The sequence below is a fragment of the Lepus europaeus genome, chromosome 1, assembly GCF_033115175.1.
Source record: "Lepus europaeus isolate LE1 chromosome 1, mLepTim1.pri, whole genome shotgun sequence".
Lineage (NCBI taxonomy): Eukaryota > Metazoa > Chordata > Mammalia > Lagomorpha > Leporidae > Lepus > Lepus europaeus.
In genome coordinates this window covers 150,618,028-150,636,613 of record NC_084827.1, presented here as the reverse complement: position 1 = coordinate 150,636,613, position 18,586 = coordinate 150,618,028, and the positions used below count along the sequence as shown (strand labels likewise).

The 18,586-nt window shown below is 38.2% G+C and overlaps 1 protein-coding gene across 1 annotated transcript in view; it reads left to right on the top strand.

Moving 5' to 3' along the window:
- The window catches only part of DYTN (dystrotelin), a gene marked incomplete at its 5' end in the record, with an annotated part of 72,823 nt that overhangs the window by 38,312 nt on the left and 15,925 nt on the right, over positions 1-18,586 (top strand). The window contains one exon of the mRNA XM_062201576.1: positions 14,459-14,480. Within this exon, the coding sequence (XP_062057560.1) occupies positions 14,459-14,480 (22 nt within the window). The remainder of the gene's footprint in view (positions 1-14,458; positions 14,481-18,586) is intronic.

Genomic DNA, 18,586 nt, shown 5'->3' with positions numbered 1-18,586 from the left:
TGCCTCACAGACTCACAGGTAAGAACTATTCAGATTTTAGTATTATCAAGGCAATAACTACAATTTTAAAAAAAAAAGACAGAAACTATGTTATAGATACCATTTCTCATTCTTTACACCTACATTAAATGGAGCACATGTCCCACCTATGTCATTATTTTCCAAAACATAATTTTAAAAGGACTTGCTCACATCTTTTAAGGCAGTGCCATAATTCACAAGCAACTCTTTATTGCTGAACATTTGGGTTATTGCCAAATTCTTCTCCAAAACATTCTGTAGCAATGTCCCTGTACATGTACATTTTTGCATATTTTATGATATTACTAGGATAAACTCATACAAGTAAAATCACTGGACATAAAGTTGTGAAGTTTGTTTATCCTCAAAATTCAGAGTGTCAAATTATATTCCGAAGCAGTTACTCCAAAGCACATCTTACCATCACAGTGTGTGGAATCACCGTCACATACCTGAACACCAATCTAAAGAAAACTTTATAACAGACCTTCTGATCTTAATTTTTGGTGTAACCACTTCTCCATAATTTAAAAGAGAAGTTATTAAAGAAAAGAGATGTCATTTCTTTGGATTTATGGTCACCACATCTTTGAAAAAAATTACGTATTCACTTCCACTTTATCTACTAAGAGTGTTAGATTAATTTAAATCAGATTGATATTCATTAATTTCTTTTGTAATTCTCTAATCTTTTCTCAGAAACCACCAACAAATTCCCACCGCAATACAAGTCCTGCAGTTCTGTGGTCATTTTGTTACATTACTCTTGTGATTTAAGTATATTTTACAGGTCTTTAAAGAAAAGAATACATAATGACTTCATAATTAGATGCCATTTATTATTCCTGTATCACACGTACTTCGAAGTTTTTAATCACTACAGAATTAAAATAAGAGATTTGGATATCATCTTGATGTATATCTTTAATATAATAGAAAAAATCAAATTTAAAGATATTAGGTGCCAGTTGTTCTTTCTTCTTCAAGTCAGCTATTTTCACTTTCCTTGGGTGGCTAACAATAAACCACATCAATCAAACAACTGGATTGATCGAATATTTGAAATCTTATGTAAATTTCCCCATTCTCATAGTCAGAACATAAATATAATACTTTTTAAATTTGCATTTCTTTTGGCCACTGAAGGTAGACTGTTTATACATTTTGTTTTGTTTGTTTTGTTTTAAAGGTTTATATATTTGAAAGTCAGAGTTACATAGATAAGGAGAGGCAGAGAGAGAGGGGGGGGGGGTCTTCTATCTGCTAGTTCACTCCCCAGATGGCTGCAATGGCCAGAACTGTGCCAATCCAAAGCCAGGAGCCAGGTGCTTCTTCCAGGTCTCCCACATGGGTACAGGGGCCCAAGGACTTGGGCCATCTTCCACTGCTTTCCCAGGCCACAGCAGAGAGCTGGATCAGAAGTGGAGCAGCCAGGTCTTGAAACGGGGCCCATATGGGATGCTGGCACTGGCAGCCTTACCCACTACGCCATAGTGCCAGCCCCTGTTTATAAATATTTAACACAAATGTGATGGCATCACTCACCAGAAGGAACTCACTTATCTTTCTTAAATCTCTCAGTTGTCTTTCCATTATTTTTAAACTAAAAGTTTTAACATGACAGAGAGTCCTACACATTTGACACCTCCTGTTTACCTCTCTAGTTTACCTCTCTAGTTTCATCCCTCTCCTCCAATCTGTGTGCTCCAGCAGCCCTGATGCTGCCCCCACTCACAGCCCCAATAACACTAAGCCAAATATCTCCTCTTAAAACTTACACCTTTTTTTTTAAAGGATGTGTCTTATCTTGAAACTATACAACCATTTGAGGTCTGTGTTCCCATGTGGCTAAAAGCTCTGTCAAGGAATCTGGTTTCATTAACTTGCATAACTCCAAACACCTGGCTCATGAAAGTATCGAAACAATTTAGTCCATCAACAGATCCTATGAGTTATGCTTACAAATTAGGTCCAAACTCTGTGTTTTGTTATCTGCTTGGCCACCACTTCACCCGGCCTCTTTCTTCTGCATTGCTGTGGTGACCTCCTAGCTGGTTTCGCTGCTTCCTCCATTGCTTCACCACTGGCTACACCTAGTGTCACAGGCAGGGTGATCCTTTTCACATTTGGTCAGATTATGCCATTCCTCTACACAAACTTTCTGAGTGCCCCCATCTTCAAAGAAAGCCCAAGTCCTTCCAGTACCCTGTAGCCTGTCCCTAAGGACCCCATTCCCCACCCCAATCTTAGTCTTTTGTGCCTCTCTCTTGTTCCATTTCATCCACAGGCTCTCCTTGAACACCCCAGGTATGCTGCCTCCTTGGGCCACCCCTATCCTAAACCACCTCCCAGTACAGCTTCTCTCTGCATGCCCAGAGACCAACCAAAACATCATCTCATCCTTAGACTTTTCTTGACAACCATTCACCATATCAGCACCACCCTTGCCATAGCACTGCTAGTCATCCTTCTTTGTTTTATTTTTCTTCAATGCATTTCATCATCATTGGCTATCCTATTTATTTTACTTTATTTATTTATTTATTGCTGTATTTGCCTCTATAGTATAAGCTCTATGAGGGGAGGAATCTATTCTTGTTTCCAATTGTATTGCCAGAATCTGTAACAAAGTCTGAATATGATGAATGCTCAATAATGTTTGTTGAATGACTAAATAATCAAATGGACTGTATAGTGAACAGATAAATAATGTAGACCATGAGCTCTTTCAGAATGGAACATGCAACAGTCAAAAGAAGTATTGGAAAATTCAAAGAAAAAATGCATAAGAGGGTAAAGGTGAGGAAGAAAATACACCAAATGGGTAGATAAGTGACCACAAAAGAGGAACTTTGAATGGCTATTACATACATAAAAAGATGTCCTCACTGGAAGTTAGAAAAATGCCACACAATTTGAGGAAAATGAGATACCATCATTTACTTATTAGAAAGGCATAGATCAAAATGAATGCCAACAACCATTCTGGTGCTCCCTCAGTTTGGCAGAAATACAAATGGCTGTAGACTTTTCTGACAATAGCCATTCACTTATGTATTCAATAAATACTTATTGACCACTATGGTAGGTTCTTGCGAAATATTAATGAATCTAAAGTGAAAAAGGTCTCTGCTTATGTGGAGTTTGCATCCTAGTAGGGAGACCAGATAAAGCAAAATGGTATATAAATGAATTCTATATTACATTAGAAAATTTAAGTACTAAGTAAAAGAGAAAAGGAGAACCAGGTAAGAGGGATCAGGATGTAGAAAGGGAGAGTTGGTGGCTAATTTAAATAGGTGGTCATATTGTGCCTTAGCAGGAGGTAACATTTGAACAAATCCTTGTAGGCAATGATAAGGGAGGTAGTAAGCCACCCAGCTATCTGAGAAAATCATGCTGAAGTTGGGGAGACAGTCAGCATGAAAGGAGAGTATGCTTAGCTGATCCAAAAACCATGAGGAAGCTGGTGTGGCTTGAATGCAATGATGGAGAATAATAAGAGAAGAGATTGGAAGAAGTGGGGCAGATCTTAAAGGACCTGCTAGGCCAATGTAAGGATGTAGGCTTTTACTTTAGGGAAATTTTGGAGGATTTTGAGTACAGGATCTAAAGATTTATTTATTTATTTATTTGAAAGAGAGAACAACAGAGACAGACACATAAGATTTTTCATCTTCTGATTCACTCCCCAAATGTCCACAATGGCTGGGCCTGGGCCATGCTGAAACTGGGAGCCCAGAACCTAATCTGCATCTTCTATGGGAGTGGCAGGGGACCAATTACTGAGCCATCATCTGATACTTCTCAGTGTACACATTAGCAGAAAGCTGGAATTGAATGTGGAACCAGGACTCAACCTAGGCACTTTAATGCAGGATGTGAGAGACCCAAGTGGAATCTAAACCATTACTCAAAACACCTACTCCTAACTTACTTTAAAAGCATCAATCTAGTTGTTGTGTTGATATTAAAGAATGGCAAAATTATATCAATATTTTCATCAATTTTCTTCTATTGGCTCTACTTTGCATTTTTTATTTAAAGTCTCAATCCATTTTAAATTTATTTTAACAATGATTTAGCTTTACTTTCTTTTAGATACATAGTCAGTTACATGACATTGTTCCCACTTAATTAAAATACCAACTTTGTCAAATATTAGGTTCCCTTATATCTTCACACACGCATATGTATATATGTAGAAGAGTAAGGTTATTATCAGTCCAGATAAAGGAAGCCATGGTGGAACAGATTTGTGAGGGAAGATCAGGAGGTCATATTGGGACACATGTAGATTGAAATGCTTCTTAGGCCAGCACCACGGCTCACTAGGCTAATCCTCCGCCTGCGGCACTGGCACTCCAGGTTCTAGTCCCAGTTGGGGCACCGGATCCTGTCCCGGTTGATCCTCTTCCAGTCCAGCTCTCTGCTGTGGCCCCGGAGTGCAGTGGAGGATGGCCCAAGTCCTTGGGCCCTGCACCCCATGGGAGACCAGGAGAAAGCACCTGGCTCCTGGCTTCGGATCGGCACAGCACTCTGGCTATAGCAGCCATTTGGGGGGTGAACCAATGGAAGGAAGACCTTTCTCTCTGTCTCTCTCTCTCTCTCTCTTGCTGTCTAACTCTACCTGTCAAAGAAAGAAAGAAAGAAAGAAAGAAAGAAAGAAAGAAAGAAAGAAAGAAAGAAAGAAAGAAAGAAAGAAAGAAATGCTTCTTAGATTCCATGTGGAGATATTGAATAGACATTCAGTTATCCATATCTGAAATTTGGAAAAAAAGGTCTGTAACTTTGGGGGAGAAGGTGTTGTTACCACGCATGTGATTTTTGAAGCCACGAGAGTGTATGAGGCCATCAAAGAGAGTGTTTTGATAGAGAAGAGAGGAGGGTCAAGAGTACATGACATACGGGGGAGAAGAAGAAAATCCAAGGGAAACTGAAAAAGAGTGATGAATGAGAGATAAGGAAAACCAAAATGCCAAGGAATCTTGAGAAAGTGGTGAAGAAAGTACTCAAGGAGAGTGACATGGTTGTCCATCATGTCAAATGCTCCTGCTTTGTCAATTAAGACCTTTGGGGCCAGTGTTGTGTCATGGAGGGCAAAGCCACTACCTGCAATGCTAGCATCCCATAAGGGCACTGGTTGGTGGTCTGGGAAAAGCAGCAGAAGATGGCTCAAGTGTTTTTATCCCTGCCACCTAAGTGGGAAACCCAGATGAAGCTCCTGGCTCCTGGCTTCAGCTTGGCCCTGCACTGATCATTGCAAGCATTGGGGAGTGGACCAGTGGATGAAAGATTCTCTCTTTCTCTCTCTCTCTCTGTCTCTCCTTCTCTTCCTCTCTCCCTCTCTCTCTCTCTTCCCCTCTCCCCTTTTCCCTCCCCTCTCTCCCTCTCCCTTTTCCTCTCTCACTGTCTCTGTAACTCTGCTTTTCTAATAAATAAGTAAATATTACAAAAAAAAAAAAAAGAAACCACCTTTCATTTCACAATGAGAAGATATGTGATTACCTTAAAAGAGCACTGTGGGACAGTAGTAGTAGAAAAAGTCAGACTACAGGCAGTCTAAGAGAGATGGGGCAGTAGGCATTTGAGACTTGCATATCCCATATCTGGGTGTCTGAGTTTGACTCCCAGCTCTGTTCCCAGCTTCCTGTTAATGTATGCTGTGAGAGGCAGCAGTGATGACCTGAGTACTTGAGTTCCTGCCGCTTGTATGAGGAAACCCAGACTGAGTTATGGGCTCACAGTTTTGTCTTGGCCCAGCCCCAAATGTTGTGGGCATTTGGAAGAGAGAACCAGCATATGGATGATCTTTCTCTGTCTCTGTATCTCTCTTTGTTTCTCTGCCTTTCAAATGAAATGAAAAATTAAACAAATTTGAAAAGCATAAAATGGGAGTATTGAGGAATTAAAGATATAAATAAGGAAATCCAAGGGTTTTTTTTTTTAAATCTCAAAGAATTGAAAGATAGTGTAGGTTGTTGGATGACTAAGTTCAGAGATTGTTTTATAATGATAAGAGAAATAACAACATATTTGTATGTTGAAAGAAATTAGTTAATAAAGAGAAAAAATGATAATTTGGTTCAAGAGGAGAGAATTATTGGAACAATCAATGCAGAGAGACTGGCTTGGAAAAAATACCAACTAAATATTAATATACACACAAGATTTGGCTGGGATCTATTTTGGGGATGCTACCATATAGAAAACACTACCATTTAGTAAATGAGAATTTTGCTTGTAGCATGAATGACCAAGGCTATATACAAGAAACAAACATCAGGGTCTTCTGGTAGGAAAATAGCAGAACACCTGTAACAGAATACAAAAGAGGGGCCAGCACTGTGGCGCAGCAGGCTAACGCCCTGGCCTGAGGCGCCAGCATCCCATATGGTCGCCAGTTCTGGTCCTGGCCGCTCCTCTTCTGATCCAGCTCTCTGCTATGGTGTGGGAAAGCAGTAGAAGACGGCCTAAGTCCTTGGGCTCCTGCACCCACATGGGAGACCCAGAAAAGGCTCCTGGCTCCTGGCTCCTGGCTCCTGGCTTCAGATTGGCGCAGCTCTGGCTGTTGTGGCCGTCTGGGGAGTGAACCAGTGGCTGGAAGACCTCTCTCTGTCTCTACCTCTCTCTGTAACTCTGTCTTTAAAAAAAAAAAAAAAACAGAATACAAAAGAACACCATTAATCTACTTAAAAGAACAAATTTTATCTCCTGCCTGTTTTACTCACCGTTATTCACCATTCATGAGAAAAAAGCAAATGACAAATAATATGTATGGAATGGTTTCATTTTTGTTTCAAAAGCAAATTCAATGTGTGTTTTTGATGTGAGTTTAGAAAATAGTGTGTGTATCTTGATCTTGGATTTCCAGTCTCAAGAGCCACAATAAATGTCTACTATTTAAGACACCTAGCATGTGTTATTTTGCTATACCTGCCTGAACTAAGACTGCATGGAACAACTCCAAGGTATTAAAATTACCTCAGATAGAAGTGGAGTGTGTCACTCAGAAGATGTATTACAAAGAATTTATAGGTTGCCCTGGTTTTCTTTCTCAAAATGCCCATCTTTAATGATATAACTAAGTGTACCACAGAACAATCACTTCTTTTCCTGTGCTCTCATTGCATCCTGTAGAAATTATCACAATATGCCAAATGTGATTGTATATTTGACTGTTAGATGTGGCTTTTCTATGAGCAAGGAGTACTCTGCTTTCTAGTTGTTTTCTTTATCTGCAGTAATTTAACCTGGTAAGATGATTTAAAAGTATTTTTTCAACAAATGAATGAAGCAAAATGAAACTATATAAAATAGAATACGCCTGACCTTAAACTATTTTGGTTAATCTTATGTTCTTCAGACATGACATCATAAACACATACTTATGCTTAGATCCTGCAGTGTTTGACCTGGACAAGATGACCTGGGAGGTTTTCTGCCATCATCCTTGAATTTCTTTTTGTTCTCACATCCTGATGATCAAGGAGGAGGAAAATGGAATTTTCATTGCTGGTGTTAGCTAATTGTCAACTAAATGAGCCGTCTGGAAAATACCGTAAAAAAATGGACTATTTAATTGCTATTTGGGGGATATATATTAGTTTCAACAACTGATTTAACATTTTCTAAAAAGGCTTTCCTCAATGTCATACCTGATAATTAAAAATTGCTTAACTTTCTAATAAAAAATCTACTTTACCACAGGCTTTCTGTTCAGTGCAATAGTTCCAAAGTACCATTATATGGAAGGTCAGCTGGACCAGTGGAAACAGCAATCATGAGGCCCTTCAAATACATGCCTCAAAGGGTATCTCAGGCTCAACAAATATATGACCACAATCCCCAGCAACAGGTGAGTCCAAAAGGGACAGGAAACATTGTTAACGCACAATTCATCTGGACCATTTAGAATCATTCCCTAGTTTGGCAGATATTCTCAAAATGTTAATGTGATGAGAAAAAAAAACCTAAGAATATGTTTTTTGAAATAACTTTATCTCTCTAATCATGAATTGCTGACTTTGTAGAAAATTTAGAAAAATCAGAAGAGAATAAAGTTAAAATTACAAATAATCTTATACATAACCCTTATAACCATAACCATATTTTGGTATATTTCCTTCCTTGTAAACATTTTAAAATTAGTTTAGATCATCTGAAAAATTTATTGACTTTATGCTTCTATCAATGTAAGTTATATCGTGAGCATGTTGATTGTCATTATAATTCTTTAAAAACATCTTAATGGTCATATAATTTTTATTTAAATGGACATAATATTGTTGACATCACCCTTCTTTTGTTGTTGTATGTTTAGATTACTACTACTATTTGCTGTGATACAAGGTAGGTGTAAGAAGTTCTTGGGTTCTACTAACAGTAGAGTAAAGATAGACAATGTTAGTTTACTGTTTTTTCTCTCAAAAAACATTTAGAAGATAGGATTTGGGGATGTTGCCACTATAACAAAACATTAAATGCTTGAAAGGCTAAGTATATTTACCCTTTGCCTAATGATTAGACATTAATTAGACCTATGTAAATTGTATACATATAACAAAACATCTCATGAAACCCCATAATCATATACAATTTTTAAAAGATTTATTGATTTATCGATTTATTTGAAAGAGTGACAGAGAAAGAAGGAGAGCTAGAGGAGAGAGATTTTCCATTTGCTAGTTCGCTCCCCAAATGCCCACAATAGCCAGGGCTGAGCCATGCTGAAGCCAGAAGCCCATACTCCATCCAGGTCTCCCACGTGGATTTCAGGGGACCCAAATACTTGGGCCATCATCCACTGCTTTCCAGGTACATTAGCAGGAAGCTGGATCAGAAATGGAGCAACTGGTGCTTGAACTGGCACTCCAATATATGATGTGGGCAACCCAACTGATGGCTGACCCACTGGTCACAATGCTTGCCTATTATTTATAATTTTCATATCTCTATTAAACTTTTTTAATAAAAAACAAGTTTTAAAAGTCCATTAGGGAATGAGCATATGTCATAGTGACTACATCTGCCTGTTGTATTGGAGTGCCTGGGTTTCTGGCTCTGCTCCTGATTCCAGCTTCCTGCAAATGTGAAACCTGAAGGGTGAAGCAGGTATTGGCTCAGTAGTTGGGTTCTTACCACTCACATGGGATACTTGGAGTGAGTTTCTGGCCCATGGCTTCAACTTGTCTTGTTTCAGGGAGTGAACCACTGAGTGAGCAATTTCTCTCTCTCTCTCTCTTTCTCTTTGTTCCCTCTCTCCTCTCTGGCTGTCTCTCTTTCAAATAAATAAAAATTGTAAAGAATGAAAAACCATCCCTGCATACCTGGGATAAATCTCAGTTGGTCTGGGAGAATGATCTTTCTTTTTTTTTTAATTAAACTTTTATTTAATGAATATAAATTTCCAAAGTACAGCTTATGGGTTACAATGGCTTCCCCCTCCCAAAACTTCCCTCCCACCCACAACCCTCCCCTTTCCCGCTCCCTCTCCCCTTCCAATCACATCATGATTCATTTTCAATTCTCTTTATATACAAAAGATTAGTTTAGTATATATTAGGTAACGATTTCAACAGTTTGCCCCCATATAGCAACACAAACTGAAAAAAAAAATACTGTTGGAGTACTAGTTATAGCATTAAATAAGAGTGTACAGCACATTAAAGACAGAGATCGTACATAATATTTTTTAAAAATTAATTTTCTATGCCATTTCCAATTTAACACCAGGTTTTTTTTTTCATTTCCAATTATCTTTATATACAGAAGATCGATTCAGTATATAATTAGTAAAGATCTCATCAGTTTGTACCCACGCAGAAACACAAAGTGTAAAAATACTGTACCAGTACGAGTTATAGCATCACTGCACATTAGACAACACATTAAGGACAGTTCCCACCTGGGATGTAAGTACACAGTGACTCCTGTTGCTGACTTAACAATTTGACACTCCTGTTCATGGCGTCAGTAATCTCCCTAGGCTCTAGTCATGAGTTGCCAGGGCTATGGAAGCCTTTAGAGTTCGCTGACTTTGATCTTATTCCGATAGGGTCATAGTCAAAGTGGAAGTTCTCTCCTCCCTTCAGAGAAAGGTACCTCCTTCTTTGATGGCCCCGTTCTTTCCACTGGGATCTCACTCACAGAGATCTTTCATTTAGGTCTTCTTTTTTTTTTCTTTTCCATGGTATCTTGGCTTTCCATGCCTACAATACTCTCATGGGCTCTTCAGCCAGATCCGAATGCCTTAAGGGCTGATTCTGAGGCCAGAGTGTTGTTTAGGACGTCTGCCATTCTTTGAGTCTGCTGTGTATCCCACTTCCCATGTTGGATCCTTCTCTCCCTTTTTGATTCTATCAGTTAGTATTAGCAGACATTTGTCTTGTTTGTGTGATCCCTTTGATTCTTAGACCTATCAGAGCCATCGAATGTGAACTGAAATTGATCACTTGGACTAGTGAGATGGCATTGGTACATGCTACCTTGATGGGATTGTATTGGAATCCCCTGGCACATTTCTAACTCCATCATTTGGGGCAAGTCTGATTGTGCATGTCCAAAATTGTACATCTCCTCCCTCTCTTTTTCCACTCTGAAATTTAACAGGGATCACTTGGAGAATGATCTTTCTAATGCACTGTTGGATTTGTTTGGCTAGTGTTTTGTTGAGGATTTTTGTGTCTATGTTCATCAGGGAAATGGGTTTGTAGTTCTCTTTCTCTGTAGTTCTTTTTCAGGTTTAGAAATTAAGATGATGCTGGTTTCATAGAAAGAGTCTGGGAGGGTTCCCTCCCTTTCAGTTGTTCTGAGTACCTTGGGAATAATTGGAGTCAGTTCTTTAAATGTCTGGTAGAATTCAACAGTGAAACCATCTGGTCATGCGCTTTTCTTTGCTGGAAGGGTCTTTATTACTGATTCAATTTCCATCTTGGTTATGGGTCTGTTTAGGTTTTCTGTGTCTTCATGGATCAATTTATGTGGTTGTATCTGTCCTGGAATTTATCCATTTCTTCTATGTTTCCTGATTTGTTGGCATACAGCAATTTGTAGGTATTTCATTTCTTATCATTCTTTTTATTTCTTTGGTATTTGTTGTTACCTTTCTCTTTTCATCTCTAATTTTATTGATTCGGGTCTTCTCCCTCTCTTTTTGGTTACTTCGGGCAATGGAGTGTCAATCTTGTTCATTTTTTCAAAAAACCATCTGTTTCCCTGATCTTTTGTAATTTTGTTTAAATTTTGTTGATTTCTTCTCTAGGTTTAATTATTTCTTTTCTCCTACTAATTTTGGGTTTTTGTTTGCTGTTGTTTATTTAGGTCCTTGAGATGCATTGATAGCTCATTTATTTGGTGACTTTCCAATTTCTTGATGTTGACACCAATTACTGTGAACTATCCTCTTAACACTGCTTTTGCTGTATCCCATAAGTTTTGATATGATTACTTCCTCTCCTCAATGGAGACCAATGCCTTGGTGCTAGCCCCAGTGGGTACAATTTTCATCCATGCTGCCACAAGAACCACATAAAGCATCCATGCAGTCCTTTGTGTAAACCTGGATCCCGTAGCAATGACCCTCACCAGGGAATCAAGGAGCCCCAAGCATGTGGAGCTGCCCAAAGTGACTGTCCTAAGTCCCAGCCACACTCTGTGCCCTCCCACATAGCCACAGTATTTTCACAGTCCTGACACACACCACTCCCATAGGCATGAGCTCCCAGCCCCCTGCCAATTCTCCCAGCCAGACTCAGGCATCTCATCTCAGATGGTCGCTGGACGTGCGGACATGAGCTGGAACAGCTGTTACATATATCCAAAATGGCACCCACCCTCTATCAACGAATTGCAGTACTCCAGTACTGTGTAGTTGGGGAGAGAGAAATGTGCCCCCCTTCTTCCCCTCTAGGTTGTCAGGTGCACTGTCCCCACAGGGCTCCAAGCCTGATTCACATCTGGCTCTTGCCGCAGCATTATCGCCAGTAGCTTGGGCTGCTATAGTCTGGTCTCCCATCACTTGAAAGCTGGTGCTGAGGCTCTCAGCTGCTGAAGTCCTGAGTTGTGGGTGTCTACACCCTCCACGTAGGTACACAGTGTCCCTCTAATTTGCATGGAGTTTCCTCTGCTATCCTCTACCTAACTCTTCCCTGAGATTGCACTCTCTCCACTTTTGTTTTAACCTTCTTCCCCTAGGCTAGAGCAGTAAGCTCCATCCCTATTCCACCATTAAGAGCTTCTTTCTAAAATCCTTATATATTATTCTTTACACAGTTGCCCCCAAAGAGTGAATTAATGCCTTAGCATGTATTTGTAAAGTGGAATCAAAACAGGAAGAATACTTGGAAGGAACATGTTAAAGCTTTTTGTGCTCAATGGCAAACTCTCCTTTTAGAAAAAAATACCAAATTACACTTGCAGTGAATGCAAGCACAGATCTCACCTGATCCTTGTTAATATTGACTATTGCCATGTTTTAGATTTTGTTAATTTTAAGCACAGATTATACTTTATATGCCTTAGTTTGTATCTCTGATTATAAGTAAAATGAATCTTTTCCCCACATTGTTTGGAAGACAATCATATTTTTCCTTCTGTTGGGACTCTCCATTTTTATTAGTAATTAAGTTTGATTTATCACTGTATTTGTTCATTTATCTCATCATTTGAGAGCTACAGAGACAGAGAGAGACATTTTCTGGTTCATTCCTTAAAAGCCCAGGAGCTGGACCTCAATTCAAATCTCCCATGCAGATGTCAGGGACTCAACTATTTGAACCATCATCTGCAGTCTCCCATGGTGCACATTAGCAGAAACATGGAATCTCGAGTGAAGCCTGGAGTTGAACCCAGGCACTCCAGTACGGGATGCAGATATCCCAGCCAGCATCTTAGCTGTTAGGCCAAATACCTACCCAAGATTTACCAATGCATTTAAATTTTTTCATGTTTTAAGTTTATCTTTGGGAAATCTTTCTCCCCAGTTATTTCCTTTTAGTCTTATTTATAATGTGATTTCCCATATAGATGATTTCAATTCCTATGAAAATGCTATCGATCTTTTCCTTTATAATTCTTTATGCAGTTTTAGGCTGTGAAAAATCTCCCCATTAAGAAATCAAATAACCCTTTAGCTGTGCTTTATTTTAACATGGTTTATCTCGACATCCAAATTTTAAATTGATCTGGCTTTTATTTTGATGAATGACAGGACATGGAAGTAGCTCCCTAGTCCTACTTTTTACTTAAATAGATTTTTCTTTGTCAATTTCTGTATAACAGTTTCTTCAATATGTGCTAAAAATGTCACCATTTAGCATGTGTTTTACAACTATCTACTTAGCTCAATTGCTTTTCATTTTATTTTTATATAAGAACATTATTTGACTTATTATAGCTTTATAATACTTATTAACATATTATAGAGCAATGTTTTCCTTTTTATATTTGAGATATGATTAAATTGTACAAAGCTGTACATATATAAGACACACAACTCAATGAGTTTGGGAATAGTTATACAGTTGTATAATCATCACCACTGTGAAAGCCATCAACATATGCATCACCTCCCAAAATTTCCTCTCACACTATGACTGTTTTTCTTGTTGTATGTGTGAGTGTGGTTGAGAATACTTAACAAAAGATCTACTGTGAAAAAATATTAAGTATACAGTATGGTATTGTTAACTATAGATACTCTATTGAATAGAGGATTTCCAGAACTTACTTAACTTCTGTAACTGAAATGCTATGCCTTTGATGATCCCCTCCCCATTTTTTTTCCTTTTTTGAAGTTTTAGTAATTTAAAAGCAATAATTTTTGTAAAGCCCTTGTCATCAGTACAGTCTGATCTTAAAGAATATGATTACCTATGATACTCTTCCATTGTCAAAGGGAAATTAGAGTGCCCATATTGCAGCTGCCCTGTTACAAGTGTGAGTGGAGAGTTCATCTTGTGACTCCTCAGGGCTGCGTAGCCCAGGAAGCTGCCTCTGTGTGATGTCCTTCTGGACTTGTGGGCCCCTTTAATCATCAGCTCGTGTGGACCGAGCCACTTGAAGACACCTAATGACTCTTAGAGAGTACTCCACAGAGCTGGACTCACATGTGTGAAGACAAGTAAAGAGCTACTCTATATCCTGCTTCAAATCAAAGAGGACATCAAAAGAAAAGACATTTCCACAATCAACTTTTTTCCTACTCTCACATTTCTGAGTTCTGAGGGTAACTGAAGAGGTTTTGGGGTTTCTGTCCCCCTTCTTTATTCCCCTTTCCATTTTACCCCTCAGGGCCTCTTTTCCATTTTTAAACTTGCTATGTCCTATCTTCCATGTGTAGCACATTTCTCTTCTTTTGACTAAAACTTTGCAATCTTATAAATAAGACAGGATTCTCTTGCCTTATAAGAAATTAAACAGTAAAGCTAAGGTCCTTTCGACCATAATTCCCAACTCAGGTCCAGTCCTTAATTCCCCAGAGGTAATCTGCTTGGAGTATATATTTACAGAATTTTTTCCATGCATTTTCAAATGTGTGTGCATGTGTGGGCACCTATGTGCCCAAATGGAGCAAATGGGTAGTATCTGCTAAGCTGAACACCCACGAACCTTGCATCTGGGCACAAGGATACACGTTGGAAACAGCCTAGCATTCTTTGATCAAGAGTTACTAAAGAAACCATGGCACCTATTCTATGGTTATAACATGGTAGGTCCATATGTGCTAGCCTGAAATGCTTCTTAATTGCTTGTAACATATGATAATATTGATATAAAATTTGTTTGATATTTCCACATTAGTCTTAGAAATTTCACTATTTCACAGGTTATGCTAAGCATGTGGAAATTGTTTGAACATGAGAATGAAGAGGCAAAAATATATACAGAGAGGCCACAAAAAAACAAGTGCCAGCTACCAATGTGACTTCCAGTCCATGTACTTTGTTTTTTTTTTAACTTTTATTTAATGAATATAAATTTCCAAAGTACAGCTTATGGATTACAATGGCTTCCTCCCCCATAACTTCCCTCCCACCCACAACCCTCCCCTTTCCGGCTCCCTCTCCCCTTCCATTCACATCAAGATTCATTTTCAATTCTCTTTATATACAGAAGATCAGTTTAGCATATATTAAGTAAAGATTTCAACAGTTTGCACCCACATAGAAACACAAAGTACTAGTTAAATTAAATTTATTAAATTAATGCATTAAATCATGATGTACAGCACATTAGGACAGAGATCCTACATGAGGAGTAAGTGCACAGTGACTCCTGTTGTTGACTTAACAAATTGACACTCTTGTTTATGGCATCAGTAATCCCCCTAGGCTCTTGTCATGAGTTGCCAAGGCTATGGAAGCCTTTTGAGTTCACCAACTCTGATCATATTTAGACAAGGTCGTAGTCAAAGTGGAAGTTCTCTCCTCCCTTCAGAGAAAGGTACCTCCTTCTTTGATGACCTGTTCTTTCCACTGGGATCTCACTTGCGGAGATTTTTCATTTAGGTCATTTTTTTTTCTTTTCTTTTTCTTTTTTTTTTGCCAGAATGTCTTGGCTTTCCATGCCTGAAATGCTCTCATGGGCTTTTCAGCTGGATCCGCACTGTACTTTGAATATGTGAACCTCTGCCTCATTGTTCCTGGACATACTCATAAGCACAAACATAGAGTGTAGTTTATGTTACCATGAAATTTTGGGAATGTGGGTCAAATTCAAACCAAAAATTCTGTTCTCCATTTCTTGCTTCTTTAGGCCATAGTCAGCATCAAAAATGAACTGTGGAGGACTCGGGAATCGATTACTGCACTCCACAGGGAGAGAAGGTAGGAACCATGGGTGTATACAGGAATACTGTTAGCAGAGACAAATCAACAACATATCCTTACTTTTATATAAAAAATATTTTCTATAAAGATTTTTACAATGTTCTTTTTTTAAATTTGGAAGAAATTCTTTAAGCAGATAAATTCTGATTCCAACACACTGATTAAAAAGGGGGCTTTGATTCTATGTGAGTAATTAAGTATAACAAAAATGACATACTAAGTTTTAACGGTTAATTGTCTGATTTTATTCCTCGAATAACATCACATGGGTTGTGTGTGTGCATGTGTGTGTGTTTGTGAAACATACTTCTAAAGAAACCACAATGCTTTCTCCAACAGCATCTAACTTTCTACAGGTTTATCAGGCCAGTTGGAAATGTCTACCATTTTCTTATTGTATCTTAAGGAACTGATCCTTCCTTGAGCTCCTGTCACCTACTGGCATTCCTGTAAAAGACAGAATCTCTGGCTCCTCAATCATAAGTTTCCTCTGAGGGAAAACTTTCGTTCTCAGGCTTAATGTCTAATATTCAGTAGATGCTCACTGAATTAATGATTTTGTGTATGTGTGTGTGTATATATATATATGTGTGTATATATGATGATGAGATATGCTTCATAATCTGAATGTTTTAGACATAAGAAACATTTTTAATTCTGTAGTAACTCCTAAAAAGGAGATTTTACACTTTTTAAGAACCAAAATAATTCATCCTAAAATAATTTAAATCTTTTTCATATAATAAGAAAAAAGGAATAGAATTTTAAAAAGTGATATAGAAATAAAAAGGCAATATTGAAATTTAAAATGTAGAACTATAAAGGAAATTTTCAAATTTAATTATTTAAAAATTTTCTTAAAATAATTATTTTAAAGTTACTATTTTACATTAAACTATTCAGTTTTACACAACCCATGTCTCTAGATGCATCACTAATACCCTAATAAAATATATCACCACAATTTATGCAGTGTGAGGCTGATTAATGAATGAGTTCCATATAAAGGCTCCATTCTTGTTCCTACAAACACCATCATTTTTATCAATGATCTGCATGAAACTATAGAGGGTAGGCAGGATTTTCTAATGCATGTGACAGGATACCAATGGTATAGTTAATGAGCTAGGTGACACCCTTTGATCACCAAGATTTAATAGACTGGAACAGTGAGATAATTAATAAAGAACAAATTTTAAGGATTAAAGGAAAGTCCTGGAATTGTAGGCCCAGGTTCACAACAAATTTTTTGAGAAACATCTGAGATATAGTTATAGTTCAGTAACAGCTAATTTTATGTCACTGAATATTTAAAAAGCAAAAGTCTCAGACTACATGAACAGAAAGGGTATTGCTCAATTATTAGTTATCTATATACTACTTTGTTCCTTGCTAGGGACTCACCAAAGTAAGCCATGTCTCACTGCTTGCTTGGGAATGTTTATACTCCATTGGAAAGTTTAGTAACTGGAGCTTCAAGCTACTTAGTTTCAGAAAGCAAAAATACATATAAAGATAAAAAAAAATTGGGAACACAAATTTCAAGTCCTTTGAGAGGAATTATTTCTTAGAAAGCCTGAACTGTTTGCTACCAGTAGGTATTTGCTTGCAAAGTAGCATGCTCCTAGTTGCTGAAAATATTGGTATCAAGTAAAATGTATTTACCATATAAACACTCCATGGGATTTTTCCTTAAAAGGGGGTTCAGAGGAACTAAGAAAGAACTGGATTTGGGATAGGGCTGTAAGTACTTCCACACATGTCCTCTAGCTGTCCAAGCTCAGTGGATGGGTCAGAGAGAAGGAAGTAGATGGTACACAACATGGGAGAAAGAGAGACTGAAATTGCTAGTGGTCACTACAAGTACAGCACTGTGAACATAAAAATTTTCTAGAGAGACCATTTGACAATGCTTTGCTGTCAGCTACATAAAACCTCCCGGGTGGGGCCGTCCGCTGTGGTGCAGTAAGTTAGTCCTCCGCCTGTGGCTCCGGCATCCCATATGGGCACCAGTTCTAGTCCTGGCTGCTCCTCTTCCAATACAGCTCTCTGCAGTGGCCTGGGAAAGTAGTAGAAGATGACCCAAGTCCTTGGGCCCCTGCACCCACATGGGAGACTGGGAAGAAACACCTGGCTCCTGGCTTCGGATCGGCACAGCTCTGGCTGTTGCGGACAGAAGAGCTTGATCTCTGTCTCTCCCTCTCACTGTAACTCTACCTCTCAAATAAATAAATAAAACCTTAAATTAAAAAACCCTCAATTCTGATAAAACATCATAAATATGTGCCTGAAATTCCAATTACTGTCAAGGATCTTAGAGCCAGATTCCTATTTTGCCTGAGTGTAACTGTCTGGAAGTTTGAGAGACACTTGCTTTATGTGGGAGCTCAAACTTATTTCAAAGACCTCTTGATGCTTTATGGCAATTAGAAATTTCAAAACTTCCAACACTGATAAATGTTGCATTTCACACCAGAAAGCTGATTTCCACAAATTCCACAAATACATCAATAGCACTGTTCAAAGAATAAGCCTGAACTTTACTTTCTTCAGCCAATTTTAATTATATATCTACTATGTGACAGAGACTGTTTTAGGCCTGGGCCTGGGCACAGTGATAAACAATATAGCAAAAAATGGTTACCAGAATAGAGACAAAATAAGCAATTAAGTGATAGAGAAAGCCATATGTAACTAAATATTAAATAAAACATATAGTATGTCATAGTGGTACT